We start from the raw sequence: 14,707 nt of genomic DNA, 5'->3' as shown, positions 1-14,707 counted from the left end.
CCACCATGCCAAAGAGAATTTACACAGCGCCTGTGTGGGACGCTACCCTTGAAGAGCACTGGCCTGCCAGAGGCACTCGTCAGCCCACTTACACTTTAACCCTTTTCGCCTTCATGTCTGCCTCTTCTCCTGGGTACTGTCCCCAGTCTCTCTTGGATGATCCCTTTTTAAAAAACAGGAAAGTAGCCTGTTTGCCAACGCAAGCCATCATGACTGGATACATTCTGTGTGAATCAGAAGTTGGTTGGTAGATGAAAGTCTGATTCCCCCAGGATTGCAACCCCTTTCCAACAGAAACACTTGGGGTGATGCGATGATAGACTTAATCACAGCCGGGGACAGAGGATGGAAGGAGACTTTCCTTGGGAATCTGAAACTCAAGTTCTACACAGAATTGGCTAACTTTTTTTTTTTCATATTTATTTTGATCTGTATCTGAGATCTTTGGAAGTGACCTCCGATAACCAGAAAGTGCTCAATTATGTAGAATCAAAGAAGCCAAAAATCTCAGTGACTCTCTCTCCAAACGTGCTAAGTGCCCCACTGTGCCAAATAACACTTCACTGGAATTTCCTGGAGTTGTGAGGTGTGTCATTACAGGATGTGCGAATCAGTGCGGGACATATCTTACCATTGCATGAGCACTTGACGGGGGGGGGGGGGGGGGGGGGGCGTTAAAGACGGACTTGGTGTCTTTTTCTTTCTGCCCACATTTGTTAAAATTATTGACACTAGAAAACTATGGTGACCCTGGAGTAATTAGTGCAGAGTAGCATTCCTTCCCCCACGGCCTTCCACTTTCTGAAGTAACCTCTGGCTAGCAAGCGCACTTGGGAAATCCAGTCGTTGACTCTGCAGAGTGGCACGAAAGTCCATTTGTGTCTGAGAAGCACTTGGAGGGAAGTATTTTTCATGACATTGGCGGGGCTCTGAGCTGACACTAGCTTCCCATGATGTCAAAACACCATGGCACAGCTTTTCCTCCTGATACTTCTGAGCATCTGACGGTATTCGGGTCACTGCCCAGGAATGCATTTCCTGCTTTCCTCTATGCCCCTGGTCCTTGCTCCACACCCCTCCAATTGTTGCAGGTGCTTTTCCAGGTATGGGCTTGGTCAGGTTCTCATTCCCTTCCCAGGGCTGAATAGGCCCCACTCGGGCCTCAGCCTCCTCCACCCCTAGAGAGCAGCCTGGCCTGGCCAGCCTGAGGTCTTGGGTCAAATGAGGCCGAAGGTCACATCCTGGTGCCTTCCTGGATACAGCCAAGCTCCAGGGACAGCGGCCTGAGCCCTTAACTCCACACAAAGGAACCGCAGGGAAGGATCAAGTTAGAAGAGTCTGTGCAGTTGAGGTTGAATGGGAATGAGAAGCACCGGCTGCACAGCCAGGGGAACCTTGGTCAGGGCCACAGGCATCAGAGTCAGCTCAGAGCCAGAAATAGTCTACAGAACATGGGGTGGCTCAGAGGGAAGCAAACTCCAAAACTCTTCATTCAGCATAGCCTTCTGGCCCCATCTGTCACTGCAGCTTTGCCTCTGCCTCTGTGTGTGTGTGTGTGTGTGTGTGTGTGTGTGTGTGTGTACATGATCATACGTGATCATGTATGTCTGTGCATGTCAGAGAGCAATGGTAGGTGTCTTTCTCCATTGTTTCTCTATGTTATTTTTTGAGAGTTGTCATTGGCCCTAGAACTGACCAATTCAACTAGGTTGGCTGGCTTGCAAACCTAAGGAATCCTCCTGTCTCCACCTTCCAGTGCTGAGATTGCAGGCATGCCCTGCTAGGCTTGGATTTTACATGGGTCCTGGGAGTCAAACTCCGGTCCTTGCAAGATAAGGTGTTTAGTGGAGAAGACAGACAAGCACAAGGGCTAGAGACAGGAGAAAGGAACAGGAAGAATAGGCCTTGTCCTGAGACGTAACTCAGCTATCCGATCAATCTGGGGCATCAAGCCCTGACGCCTGACTAGGTAGGCTCTGGAGGACCCTAAGGAGGCCTGACCCATTTATCGGTAGAAACGAATGACATCATGAGACTGGTAAATTCTAAGGTGACCATTATCTGCTCCCCTCCTTTGCCAGGAGTTTACCAAAAAGGTTCAGTTCAAGTCAGAAAGAAGATGACATGGCAGGCTTGTACAACCCTGAGTCCTGCCTAGCCGTTACCATAGCTCTGAGGCTTTCAGCCAGATGAGAGGAGTCACTGGATCTGAGAAGGGAGCAGTCCAGGAGGATAGCTGAGGCAGTTGTGACTATGGGAGGACTGTAGTGCGGGCGACACCCCCCAATATCACCAAAGATTGATGCAAATTGGTTTGGCTCTGACCCTGTCACACCAGGAAGGATAATGATTCCAGCACGGGGGCGGGGGGTGGGGGCACATGACGGGGGCTGTGAGGATTGGTGGCTCGCTTCACATCTTCATTAATGATCTGAAAGACTGGGGTAAACAGCATGCTAATGAAACCTGCGGATGATTGGTGTTACAAACCCCAGAGAGGACAGGAAAATCGCACAGCAAGACCCAGCGAGCTTAGAAATATGGGCTAGCGATTGTCAGATGATTCGTCCTAGGAAAATGAAAGTAGACACGTCAAGGAGAAATGATGGAGGTGCCTCTGGGTGCTGGGAGGGCTGCAAGCCTGTAAAGCGGGGATGGGCAGCGGGTTGGAAGGTTAAGTACGTGGACAGTGCAGGAAGCGTGGAAGAGCTGGCCTTGAGGACCCAGGGACAAACACAGTGGGCACTCCTGGCCGGGGGCTGTGTGAACCCAACTGTGTACCTGAATGCCACATGGGTTCCACTTGTCCACTAGAGACACAAGGTATCAGCTCCTGACCAAGCCATTAGTTGACCTTATTTACAAGTAAACCATCAAGGAGTCTGGGGAACTTAGGAGCCGTTCTGATCCATTTGAAGAAACCATTCCATATATGTATGTGTGTGTGTGTATGTGTGTGTGTGTGTGTGTGTGTGTGTGTGTGTGTGTGTATGCTTCCTGAGCATATATAGTAAACACTTGGGGTGGGCCTTGGTATGACTGTCCTCTAGTTTTATTTCCTGAGCTGTAAAAGTCACTTTTTAAGTAAATTATGTCCCCTTCCCTCTTGAGACAGCACTGTAGACCTGGCTGTCCTAGAATTCACAGAGATTGGGGAGGTTGGCTCAACAGTTAAGAGCACCTGTTGCTCATGCAGAGGACCTGAGTTCCGTTCCCAGCACCCATATCAGGAGGTTCACAGCTGCCTGTATATAACTGCAGCTTCAACTGATCTGGCACCTTCTCCTAGGCTCTGTGAGCACCCACATCCACTGGTGTTCTCTTACATAGACATGCATATATGCATAGACATAAAATAAATCTTGAAAGGTGTATACCACCATACATACCCAGGTGACTTTCAGAGTAACAGAAACAAAATCCTGATGTCAGAGATTTGGAACAGTAAATCAGTCTGCATGGAACTGTGATAACAATGAATTAACTGTGCGTTTGATGAAAACTCAGTCCAAACGAATCCCCAGCCTGAGGTCTAAGAAGCTAACTTTTCATTGCAATCTGTTTGTAGGGAAAAATGGCTTCTTTCCTTCCTTCCTTCCTTCCTTTCTTCCTTTCTTCCTTTCTTCCTTTCTTCCTTTCTTCTTCCTCCTCTTCCCTTCTGTTTTCTCCTCCTTTTTGAAGATCAATCAGGTCTTCTGTACTGTAACAAAGGCTAACTTGGGACTCCTGGTCCCCGGGCGCTCACCTCCTGAGTGCTGCAGTTCAGGTGTACAGCACCCTGCTCAGGCTTCATGTATGTTAGGTGATCACTGTACATTGGATCCTGAATCACAGTAACTAACTGTCCAGTTTGCTATCAACCCAGCAGTTTCCTAAGATGGAGGACGATCCAGAAAAGGAACAATTGAACCCACATCTATTCTACTTTGAACCCACATCTCCATTTTTCCTTCCCCCCTTTGAGACAGGGTCGTACTATGTAGCCCTGGCTGTCCTGGAAAAAAACTATGTATATAGACCAGGCTGGCCTTGAACTCACAGAGATGTGCTGCCTCTGTCTCTTACATGCTTGGATTAAAGGCGTGCACCACCGTGTCAGGCTCACATTCTGCTTTTTGATGAGTTTGGGAGCCAGGCATGGTAATGGCAAGCCTGTTCTAACCCTAAGAAGGCTGAGGCAGGAGGATGGTGAGATTGAGGCCAGCTTGGACTACAGAATGAGAACCTATCTCAAAAGGAAAATTTTAGTGCAACCTTTGTTAATTTGACTTCTAGGTGTATGGCCAATGGAATTAAGTGTCCACCAGCAGACACTACAAGAATATTGGTAGTGCTGGCTTTAGTCCCAGCACTAGGAGGCAGAACAAGGCAGATCTCTGAGTTCAGGGCCAGGCCAGTCTACAGAGAAAGTTCCAGAACAGCCAGGACTACATGAGCCTTGTCTCAAAACAGAACAGAACAAAACAGAAAAAGAAAGAAAGAAAGAGAGAGAGAGAGAGAGAGAGAGAGAGAGAGAGAGAGAGAAAGAAAGAGAGAATATTGGTAGCTACCTCATTCATGCAAATAAAAAAATAACCAAAACATTTCAAGCAAAAGGACAAATTTTAAAATCTGTTATTACATTTTGTGTGTTGTGTGTGCCTGTGGTGTGGAGGAGGGCACACATTAGAACTGTACCTGATTGAAATTCTGTGACAATCTGCAGTGCCGGCAGTCAGGGCAGCTGTGACTTGGGGGTATTGCCTAGAGAGGACGCCGAGTGGGGCTTCAGTCTGAGGCTGTACACCTTCACTGAGCTGGGTGTGAAGCCCTGTGCTCCTCCCCACCAGTGAGCTGTACTTCTAATTCTAACCAAAAGGATCTTTGAGGCTCCAAAGGGAACCATCAGTGAAAACTGATAACTTTTCCTTTTCAAACTACAGCCCCGTGGGAACTCTTTGGGGCAATGCACAGAGGATCTAGAAGCTCTCGGGCCCATCCCGAGCTTTGAAATGCACAAGGGTGATGTCCTTTTGCCGTTGCCTGTCATTCGTCCACAGCAGCTGAGCCAGGGCAGCGAGCCTGTCTTGTGACCGTGACACAACAAAGCTGTTGGATAAACACCAGAAGCACGAGCACAGTTTATGCTTCTTATGAGGGAGAAACAATTGTGCCCAGCCCTTACTGAGAAGCCAGAGCAAAAATTGAATCTGTGGGACTGTTTTCCAGAACCTGACATACTGAGGGTACTTGGAGCACAGTCACTGAGTGAGCAGATGCCTGAAACCAGCCACCTAAAGAAGTACCTAATTCTTCCCAGATAGAGCTAACTACTGTGTCAAAGCCAAAATGCATGTGTGTGCACACACGTGTATTCATGGGCGAGGACATCTCTAGTGTTAGCCTTTGCCTTCCACCTTGTGTGGACAGGGTTCCTTGCTGTTCTCTGCAGTCTATGCTCAGCTAGCTGGCCCAAGAGCATCTTGGGATTCTCCCATCTCCAGCTCCCAGGAGTGCTGGCAATATAGACGCACACTGCTGTGTCCAGCTTTACATGGGTTCTGGTGCTGTAACTCAGATTCTCAGATCCTTGTGACCCAATCATTTTGCCCACTGAGCCATATCGTCTCAGTCTAAATCTGCTTTTTAATTCCTAAGACAGTGGTTCTCAACCTGTGGATCACGACTTCCTAGGGTCACGGATCAGATATTTCTGTTACAATTTATAACAGGAACAAACTTACAGTTACAAAGTAGCAACGGAATGACTTTATGGTTGGAGGTCACCACACAGGAAGAACTGTTCTAAAGGGTCAGAGCGTTAGGAAGGTTGAGAACTGCTGATCTAAGCCATCAAGATGTTCCTTTCTAAGAAAACCAGACATTCCAGCGGAGCCAACAGACTCTCTGATGCGCCTCCATCCAGTACAGTCCTGACTGCTGGACAGGAGCTCCAGGTCTTCTCGGAACCCAGACTTCTGAGACTTGTATCCCGGGTTGGGAATTCCCTCAGATGAAAGTGGCTTGTTTATCACTTAAAGCACATTTCTATGCTATATGCACACTTTTGGCCATTACCCTCCTGTAGCTATTTAATCTAAACTGAAAGTAAGTGAATATTTAAAATTCAGCCCCAGCAGAAATGCATGCGTCTGCCTACCATGATGTGAGGTAGCCAGAAGGCAATGCTGTAAGATCCGACACCATGCTGTTTGGACTTACAGCTTCCAAACTGTGATCTAATAAAATCTCTCTCCTTCTTCTTTTCCGTCTCGTCTCCCTCTCTCTCCTTTCCTTTTTTTTTTTTTTTTTTTTTTTTTAGATCGAAAGATGTCTATTTGTCTGTATCTGGGCGAGGATGCATGTGGGTGTAATAACCAGTAGCAGCCAGCAGAGGGCATTAGATCTGCAGGAACTGGAGTTCTCGGTAGTTGTGAGCTGCTTTATGTGAGTTCTAAGAACCAAATTCCCAAGAGCAGTACCTGCTCTTAACCACCGAACCACGTCTCCATCCTCTTAAAAAAAATTAATTAATTAATTAATTTAAAAAAAGGGCCACATTTCAAGGGTTCAATAGCCACACCTGGCTGTTGGCCACCATGTTTGTCTGTGTAGAAGAAGAAACTAAGTGGACAGGACTGGGCTCCTGGCCCTCATTTCTGGCCACTCTGCCTTTATAGTGGGTGGTGTTAGAGATTATGGAGAGAGGGGAATTTTAATTGTAAACTTATTTTTGAAAAGGCAATAAATACAAAGCATATTTCAAATGAACAAATTATAGAAAATAAACCTCCCATTTCCTTTTTTTTTTTTCCCCACGAGACGTGGGAGGAGGCGGGCGGGAGCGAGCGGGATTCGAACACAGAGAGAAAGAGAGAGCGCGCGAGAGCGAAGAGGGACCCACGCCCTCTGCAGGTGGACGCCTTACGGGCTGCGCCACCGCCAGTTGGCTACACCTCCCATTTCCTATACCTCCAACCACTGGGCTACTTGTGAGAACCACACACGGTTACATACTTGGCTTCTTTTCCCTATTTAATGCATTTTGCTCATATCGGTACATATAGATCAATAGTAATGTACTATACTATGGGAATGTGTCACAGTTTATCTAGTCAGTGATGGGCTTTTCGGCAATTTCCTGACCTTTCCAACTGGGCTACACAGGAGGTTTGAGCAGGCTGTGTTGTGTTGAAGTTCTTGTGTGTACATGTAAATCCTCAGAGCGTGTCAATAGTGGGGAACTCTTGGGGCAAAAGCCACATGTACATCTTAATATATATCAATAAATTGCCCCCTAAAGAGGTTGCAACCAGAGGGCCTTTTTCAAATGCAGATTTCCACAGGGTAACAATGATTCTCCAAGGGAGGGGCTTTCCGTTGCCTCTGACGAACCCAAGGCGCTCGCGCGCATGCGCGTGTGTGTGTGATATATAAGTGAGCACAGGAAGGTGTTTGTCACAGTTCAAGTGTGGAGGTGGGAGGCACCTTCCAGAATCAGTTTTCTCCTCCCACCAGGGTCTCAGGGATCAAACCCAGGTCATGGGGTTTGCACCCACTGAGCCAGCCCGCCAGCCCAATGGGTATCATTTAACTGAGTGCTTACTAGGCCTTGCTTCCATGTCCATGAACTGTTCGCCATAACCGGATGAGGTAAGTTAGACCGTGTTATTCCTGTTTTACAAACGAGGAGCCTGAGGCTTAGAGAGTAGATAGCTCAATTGCAGTAGTTGCAGAGCTGGGATTTAACCACAAGTAGGCCTCTCTTCAAACCCTGTACCCATTACCAACAGGCCCCAGGCTCACCTGCTCCCCCCAGCCCCTTCTCACTGTGTGAACCCCGTGTGCTTTCCCATTCTCCCGCTGGGGTCCATGTCTCCCTTGGGTCCATTTGGCCAGGACAATATGCCCTTCATTCTTGTTCTCGCTCCTTCCTAGAGTCAGAGCAGACGTGTCCGCTATGAACTCTCTATCCCTCACAGCCGGTTTCCTTCACTCTTGACCTTGAAACTGCCCTACCTGAACCCTGGGGTCTGCCCAGCCCTCCCCTAGGTGATGCCTCGGGCTTTGGGGTTGGAAGAGCCGGGGAGGGGAGCAACGGCTAGCATCACCTGACCATACCCAGCCAATTCACAAAGACAAGATGTCAAGTTAATGAGCCTGTAGGCTTCTAATTAGCTGTCAATTACCTCAAATTAATCAACTCCTCGCCTAATTAAGCATTATCGGCAGGTGGGCACAAAGCAGACCATTGTGTGGAAGCCATGAGAAAAGCTGGGCTGGCAAACTTGGTTAGGATCAGCACTGTGCACCGCGACAGCCTTCCTACAGCTCTGAGCTAGCAGCCACCTCAGAGGCACCAGGGTCCTCTCTCCCCATCACTGGGGTCTCCAGAACCTCCTGGGAAGCTGGGTGAATGGACAGGGAGACTGGAGCTCCGAGATGGTTGGGACTTTAGGGACATGGGTTGGTAGGAACGAAGACTCGGGGAATGTTCATGAGTAGCCCCTGACACTTGGGATCCTGGGCAGGAGTGGAGCCAAGAAGAGATTGGGAGTTGAGGGTCCCAGCGATGTGAGCTCTGTGACACTGGAAATGACTTAAATTTCATTGAGCTGCTTTTCCATTCTAAAAATTGAGAATACTTTTTAAGGCCTTCCTGGGTGTCCGAGGCTCTCTGTGGGAAGTGCCTGGTGCACGCTGGTCAGTATGTGTGACAGTGGGGACAAGCGACTCAAAACTCAGAGGCTTCCCCTAAGAACTGCTCAGGGTATAGAGAGTCTGTACCTCCAGGCTCCTGACTGTCCCCAGCCTTCAGTGCATCCCTGAAGAATATGAATTGGTGGTCTAGAACATGCCAGGTGCTGGAGGCTGGGGTGTTCTGGCGACATCTGTGTCTCCATCTCCCTACATCTTTGGGTACCCAGGGCTCAGGTGGCCCTCTCCACTCACAAAGAGCCCTGGACAAAATACATGGCTCGTCATATGAGTTAAACACTGATCTCCAACTAAAGAACTGGAAGAAGGGGGGGGGTGCAGATAAGGGCCCTTTCCAATTTAGGTGCAAGGCCTAAGAAGCCAGGGCCTCAGGACAGACCTTGGGTACTGAGGTCACATTTCTGATATGGTCCTGGCAGCTGAATACTTCCAGCCCTCCTGTAAGGGACAGAGTGAGCTTGGCAGCTGTGACTCCACACCGGAGTATGCTCTTCCCTTGCCTTGGAATTATATTCACCATCTCCACCCTGGAACGGGACATCTTCCCTTGTGGGGCAATGAAGGCCACTTGTCCTTCACTTCTGTAAAAGCTTGGAAACATTCCCTCACCCTGGTAGGGATCAATCACTTAACAAACATTTGTTGTGCCTGATGATCAAAGCTCACAGTGGAAAGGGAGGTGGCTGGGCAAAACACAATTGTTAATGTGTGCCCCGGGGATGCAAGGGACATTAGGGATTTACGAAGTGCCTACTGTGTGCTGGCAGGAATAGCGTATAAAAAAAAATGATGAATATATTATGTGTATATAGTTAGGTTTCATGCATTGTTTATCAAGATAGGTACTATGTTTACGATGTTTGTTTAGACAGAGACTCAGTGTATATAGTCTGGGCTGGCTTCGAACTCACAGTCTTCCTACTTCAGCCTCCCAAGGGCAAGGTTTACATACATGCACCATCAAGTCTGCACATATATACAGTTTTGGTTTCCTTTATGTCTTTGGGTTTGTTTAATTTTTTTTTATTTATTCACTTTACATCCCAATCACTGCCCCCCTCCTGGTCACCTCCTCCCACAATCCTTCCCAGTCCCCCATCCCTTCTCCTCTGAGCAGGTGAGACCCCCTCTGGGTATCCCCCAACCCTGGCACAAGACTCTGCAAGGCTAGGAGCTTCCTCTCCCAGTCCAGACAAGGCAGCCCAGCTAGAAGAACATGTCCTACCTACAGGCAACAGCTTTCGGGACAGCCTCTGCTCCAGTTGTTCAGGACCCACAGGATGGTCAAGCTGCACATCTGCTACATATGTGCAGGAGGCCTGGGTTCAGCCTCTGTATGCTCTTTGGTTGGAGGCTCAGACTCTGACAGCCCCAAGGGTCCAGGTTAGTTGACGATGTTGGTCTTTCTATGGAGTTCCTATCCTCATCGGGGCCCACATCTTTGATTTTTTTTTTTTGGGGGGGGGGGGGAGGGGCCTGTAGCCCAGAGTTGCCTGGAATTCAGTGTATAACCCAGGTTGGCTTCAAATGCTCCACAGACCCTCTGCCTTAGCCTCTGGAATGTTGTCATTTCAGGTGTGAGAAACCAATGCTCAGCTACATGGAGTTGGTTTCTTTTAGATTTATTTATCTTACTCTGTGTACATGGATGCTTTGCCGGCACGGTGTATGTGTACCACATATGTGTTTGTTTGGGCCCCTAGAGCTGGGGTTATGCATAGTTGTGAGTCTCCACCTGGGTACCGGGAATCAAACCCTGGTGGTTTGCAAGAGCAACAAGTGCTGTTAGCTACTGAGCCATCTCTCGGCCCTACAATCAGTTTTTGTCTGTTTGTTTTGCTTTGTTTGAGACAGAGCCTCACTGTGTATCTGTGGCTGGCCTATTACTTCCTTGTAGGTTAGGCTGGCCTAGAACTCATAGATCAGCCTGCCTCTGCCTTCTGAGTGCTGGGATTAAAGAAGTACTATCATGCCTGGCTCTACAGACAGTTTTTGAAACTCCATAATACAAAAAGTATAGAATAACCTCTGTGTTTCTCCCGTTCCATTCCCTAGACATCTATGCCTTTCTCCACAACCAACCAGTAACCAGTTCTTACACACTCCATCAGAGATTTAAACAAACAGACAAACAGACAAAACAAAACATTGACATAGGGCAGGCATGATGATGTCACATGCCTAGCGCTCAGAGCCTGAAGCAGGGAGATCTCTGTGAGTCTATATCGTGAGTTCCAGGCCAGCCAGGGCTCCATAATGCGACCTTGAAAAAAGAAAGAAGAACTAAAAAGAGAAGTTGGAAAGATGGGTTAGTGGAGAAGAGCTTTTGCAGTGGACACCCAATTCTGTTCTCAGTTCCTATAGTAGGCAACACACACCCACCTGTAACGTCAGCTCTAGGGAATTTAACAGCCTCCTCTGGCCTCTGCGGGCACCTTATACATGTGCACACTTGCATCCTAATCCACACCACACACATGTAACTTTAAATATATATATTTATATATAATAAATATATATTCTATAATAATTATATATTATTATGTATAATAATATTTATTTATTTATTTATTTTTCATGAGTAAAGGAAACAAGATATAGGGTTTCTGTCTTCCTTTTTAAAACTTGAAATTGTTCCAGACCAGAGTGTAAAGTCACAACAGCCCAGATTCCCATTCTTTGAAGTATATTTTTTCCCCGTCTATAAAATTGGGCTGAACATGTAGTTCTCTCGGTAGAGCGTGCACAAAGCACTGGGTCCCATCCCCAGTGCTACAGAACCCCGGGAGGTAGTGAAGGTAGAGGCAGAGGGGTCAAAGGTCAATATCATCTTCAGTTAAATGAGGAATTTGAGGCCAGCCTGAGCTTCTTGAGATCCTGCCTCAAGAAAATATTTTTGTTGTTGCTGTTTTAAAATTTGTTTTATTTTGAGACAGACTCTCTAGTGGAGCCCTGGCTGCCTAGAACTCAATATTAGACCAGGCTAACCTCACAAAGATCTACCTGCTTAGGCCTCCAGAGAGCTGGAATTAAAAGTTTGGGCCACCTCACTTGGCTTCAAAACATAATTCTTTTGGGGGGGGGGAGGGGGTGTTTTTGTTTTTGTTTTGTTTTTGAGACAGGGTTTCTCTGTGTAGTCCTGGCTGTCCTGGAACTCACTCTGTAGACCAGGCTGGCCTTGATCTCAGAAATCTGCCTGCTTCTGTCTCCCAAGTGCTGGGATTAAAGGCGTGCGACACCACTGCCCGGCCAAAAAATAATTCTTAATGAAAGGAAATAAAATCACAGCCCAGGTGATGATGCTGAAATATAACTATGGAAGAAACAAACAAAATGAGCATTAAATAAAACTAGAGAAATTTAAATAAAGCATGAACTTTATTTAGGACTAATGTATTTTATTTGTGTGTGTGTGTGTGTGTGTGTGTGTGAAATTTGTTCTATTTTTCCTATTAGTCATAACAAAGACACCACGATATTAAGTAATAACAGGAAATTGGTGCGTGCTGTATGCTCTTCACCATATTTAAATTTCTTTGAAAATATCATTCTTGAATAATTTAAAATAAGACACTTAGATTAATAAACCCTCAATTCGTGTAAAAACACTAGTAATTTGGGGGCCAGTACACAGTCCCTGAGTCAAATGTGAGAGGTGAACATGAGAAGATGTGTGTGTGTGTGTGTGTGTGTGTGTGTGTGTGTGTGTGTGTGTTTATTGAAAATGGACTTAAAAGTTGGAACTGCAACCCTGGTCCCGCCTGTCATCGGACCACGGGGAAAATGCGTTGGTTTCAGAGAACTGATTTACCTCTGGTCCCTGACTGACCACACTGGGTTCTTCCAGATGCTTCCAGCTCTCAGCAGATTGTCATCAGCTGTCCACACGAGCAGACGCTGGCTCCCTCCTCCCCCTGCCGGACTCTGAGCTGTGCACCAAGAGAAAGATGCTCCTGAGGTGTGGCCCCTGCTTGGAGGTGCTTTCTTTTAACATTTAACCGACATACAGTTGAAGGAAAGACGGTCTCCTGATGGATGTCAGCAATGGTTAAGGGAAAAAGCCTTTCTGGTACCCCTTCCAGATGCCGTAAGGGCTCACTGGCCAGTGTCCCCCAGTCCGGGCTCTAAGTGACCCAAGCCGAGGTGCTTGCGCCCTGCTATGCGCTCCATCACCACTAGAGGGAGTGATGAGCGGGCTGTTCCCTTGTGCTCTGTCCTACACATGCCTTGCCTAGGTAAGAAAGATCCCTCAGCATCAAAGTGAGAGGAGGAGGTCTAATTGGGAAGATGAGCAATGGTGTGGTGGGTAGGGAACAAGTGAGGTAATGGAAGGGTGGATATGATAAAATTGTATATGTCATATAATTATATATGTCATAATAAAATTATATAATATATATAATTACATATGTCATAATAAAATCCATTATTTTGTATATTTAGTATATACTAATAAAGAACATTTTAAAAATAATGTGAGACACAGGCCTGTGACCTGGACTTTGGAGAGTACCTGGCACTAAAGGTCCCACACTGCCCTCTCCTGTGAAAACCATTTTGTCAGTTGGAACCAAGGGGGCTAACAAACCTATCCAGGGTCACATAGCTGTCAAACCCAGGGACCTGGCTCCAGACCTCCCTGCCTCCACAGTTGTCCCTCAGAGAGTCTGAAGTATTATCACTGTAACCTTCTATCCTGGGAAACCAAGGCACAGGGCAATGACAAAGCATAGTGTGTGGGTGGCCCCATCTGTCAGGGGTGGGCAGAAGGCTAAGCTTCAGAGGCCAGACCCTTGGCAGATGACCATAGCAGGAATGCCAAGGGGCTATAGGGAGGCAGAGGGTGCCAGCCTGCCCCGGTGAGGGAAGGGACTGCTGGTAACTCTCCCAGGCATGGGTGACAGCTGCAGTCTAGGGTAGGACAGAGGCCCCACATGGTAAGAACTTTCACTCACTCTGCTGGGGCCTAATCTCATTACTCTACATGGACCCTCTGGGACCACCCTCCCTAGTCCCTTTAATCCCCTCCCTCCCTCTGGGAATGCTCCAAGGTCCTCCCCTTGCCAGGTTCCGCCAGCCCAGGCACATGCAGGCCCCATCCTTCAGTCTTTGTCAGACTACCTGTGCCCCATTTCTACGGTCCTCAAAGAAGAGCCAGGAAGGCTGAAGGTTCAATTTCTCTCACCTGCCTGTAGCAGCCCCACCCACCTTTCTGAAATGGTCTTCTTCTGGGAGCCCTGTTTCGTGAATCTCTTGTCCCCCACCCCACCCTCCACCTCTCTCCCCCAGCTGGAAATGCCCAGAGCTACCCTGTGCTGGACAAGTGTTCTACCTCCCTTTCCTTTCAAAGCAACTCCTAAGGCTTTTGTTTGGGTTTCTGTTTCAGGACTGACTGATGGAAAGAGACCCCTGTGTCCACGGTAAAACCAAGATAGCAGCTCCCCGCTTCAAACAGCTGTTCTGAAGCCAGAAGACACTGCATATTGGGTTCTTAGCCAGTGTCTGGCAGAGGGACCCTCAAGGTGTTGGTAACAACATGGCTTTTATCAGAGATATAAGTTGTCAGTATCACATGTGCCAAAGATGTCTCCTGGATGAGGTCAAGTGTTGGAGGAAGGTTGGGAGTCAGTGTCTGTAATCCTCCTAAGAGTGTTGGGTGCTCCTGGCTTTGAACTGAGTTCCTTACTACCAGCAAGCACTCTTACAGGACAGGTCCCGTATTACTCCCATTTTGCAGATGTAAAAACTGAGGTTAACAGACAGCTTGTGGGGAGATGCAGCTGCAAACTACTCCACTCTAGAATTCTCCAAGGCAATCTATTGCCTCTCAGGACACACTGAAAAACAGAACAGATGCCCAAAATAACTATTCCCCATGGTAATATGCCCCCCATTCTCTCTAGAAGTATTCAGTATAATACCACCCAGTAGTGGGCCCAACCCCCATCACAGCCAGCCAGAGTCCAGTGCTGTCCCTCCTCACCCTGAGCATTCGAGGGGTCCTTGTGGC

At 47.6% G+C, this 14,707-nt stretch overlaps 1 protein-coding gene across 2 annotated transcripts in view; it reads left to right on the top strand.

Moving 5' to 3' along the window:
• Positions 1–14,216, top strand: part of Lin52 (lin-52 DREAM MuvB core complex component) — a 102,115-nt gene extending 87,899 nt beyond the window's left edge. The window contains exons 6-7 of one of the 2 annotated variants that reach the window (XM_076921692.1): positions 12,545–12,655; positions 14,084–14,216. In XM_076921692.1, coding sequence (XP_076777807.1) covers positions 12,545–12,654 — 110 coding nt within the window. In that variant the 3' untranslated portion in view covers position 12,655; positions 14,084–14,216. Of the gene's footprint in view, positions 1–12,544; positions 12,675–14,083 lie in introns of both variants that reach the window. The other variant, XM_076921691.1, reaches the window with a different exon arrangement.
• The last annotated feature ends 491 nt before the right edge of the window (positions 14,217–14,707 follow it).

Source organism: Arvicanthis niloticus, chromosome 23, assembly GCF_011762505.2.
Source record: "Arvicanthis niloticus isolate mArvNil1 chromosome 23, mArvNil1.pat.X, whole genome shotgun sequence".
Classification (NCBI taxonomy): Eukaryota; Metazoa; Chordata; class Mammalia; order Rodentia; family Muridae; genus Arvicanthis; species Arvicanthis niloticus.
The sequence above is the reverse complement of the archived record's forward strand: the minus strand, read 5'-3'. Positions and strand labels throughout refer to the sequence as shown.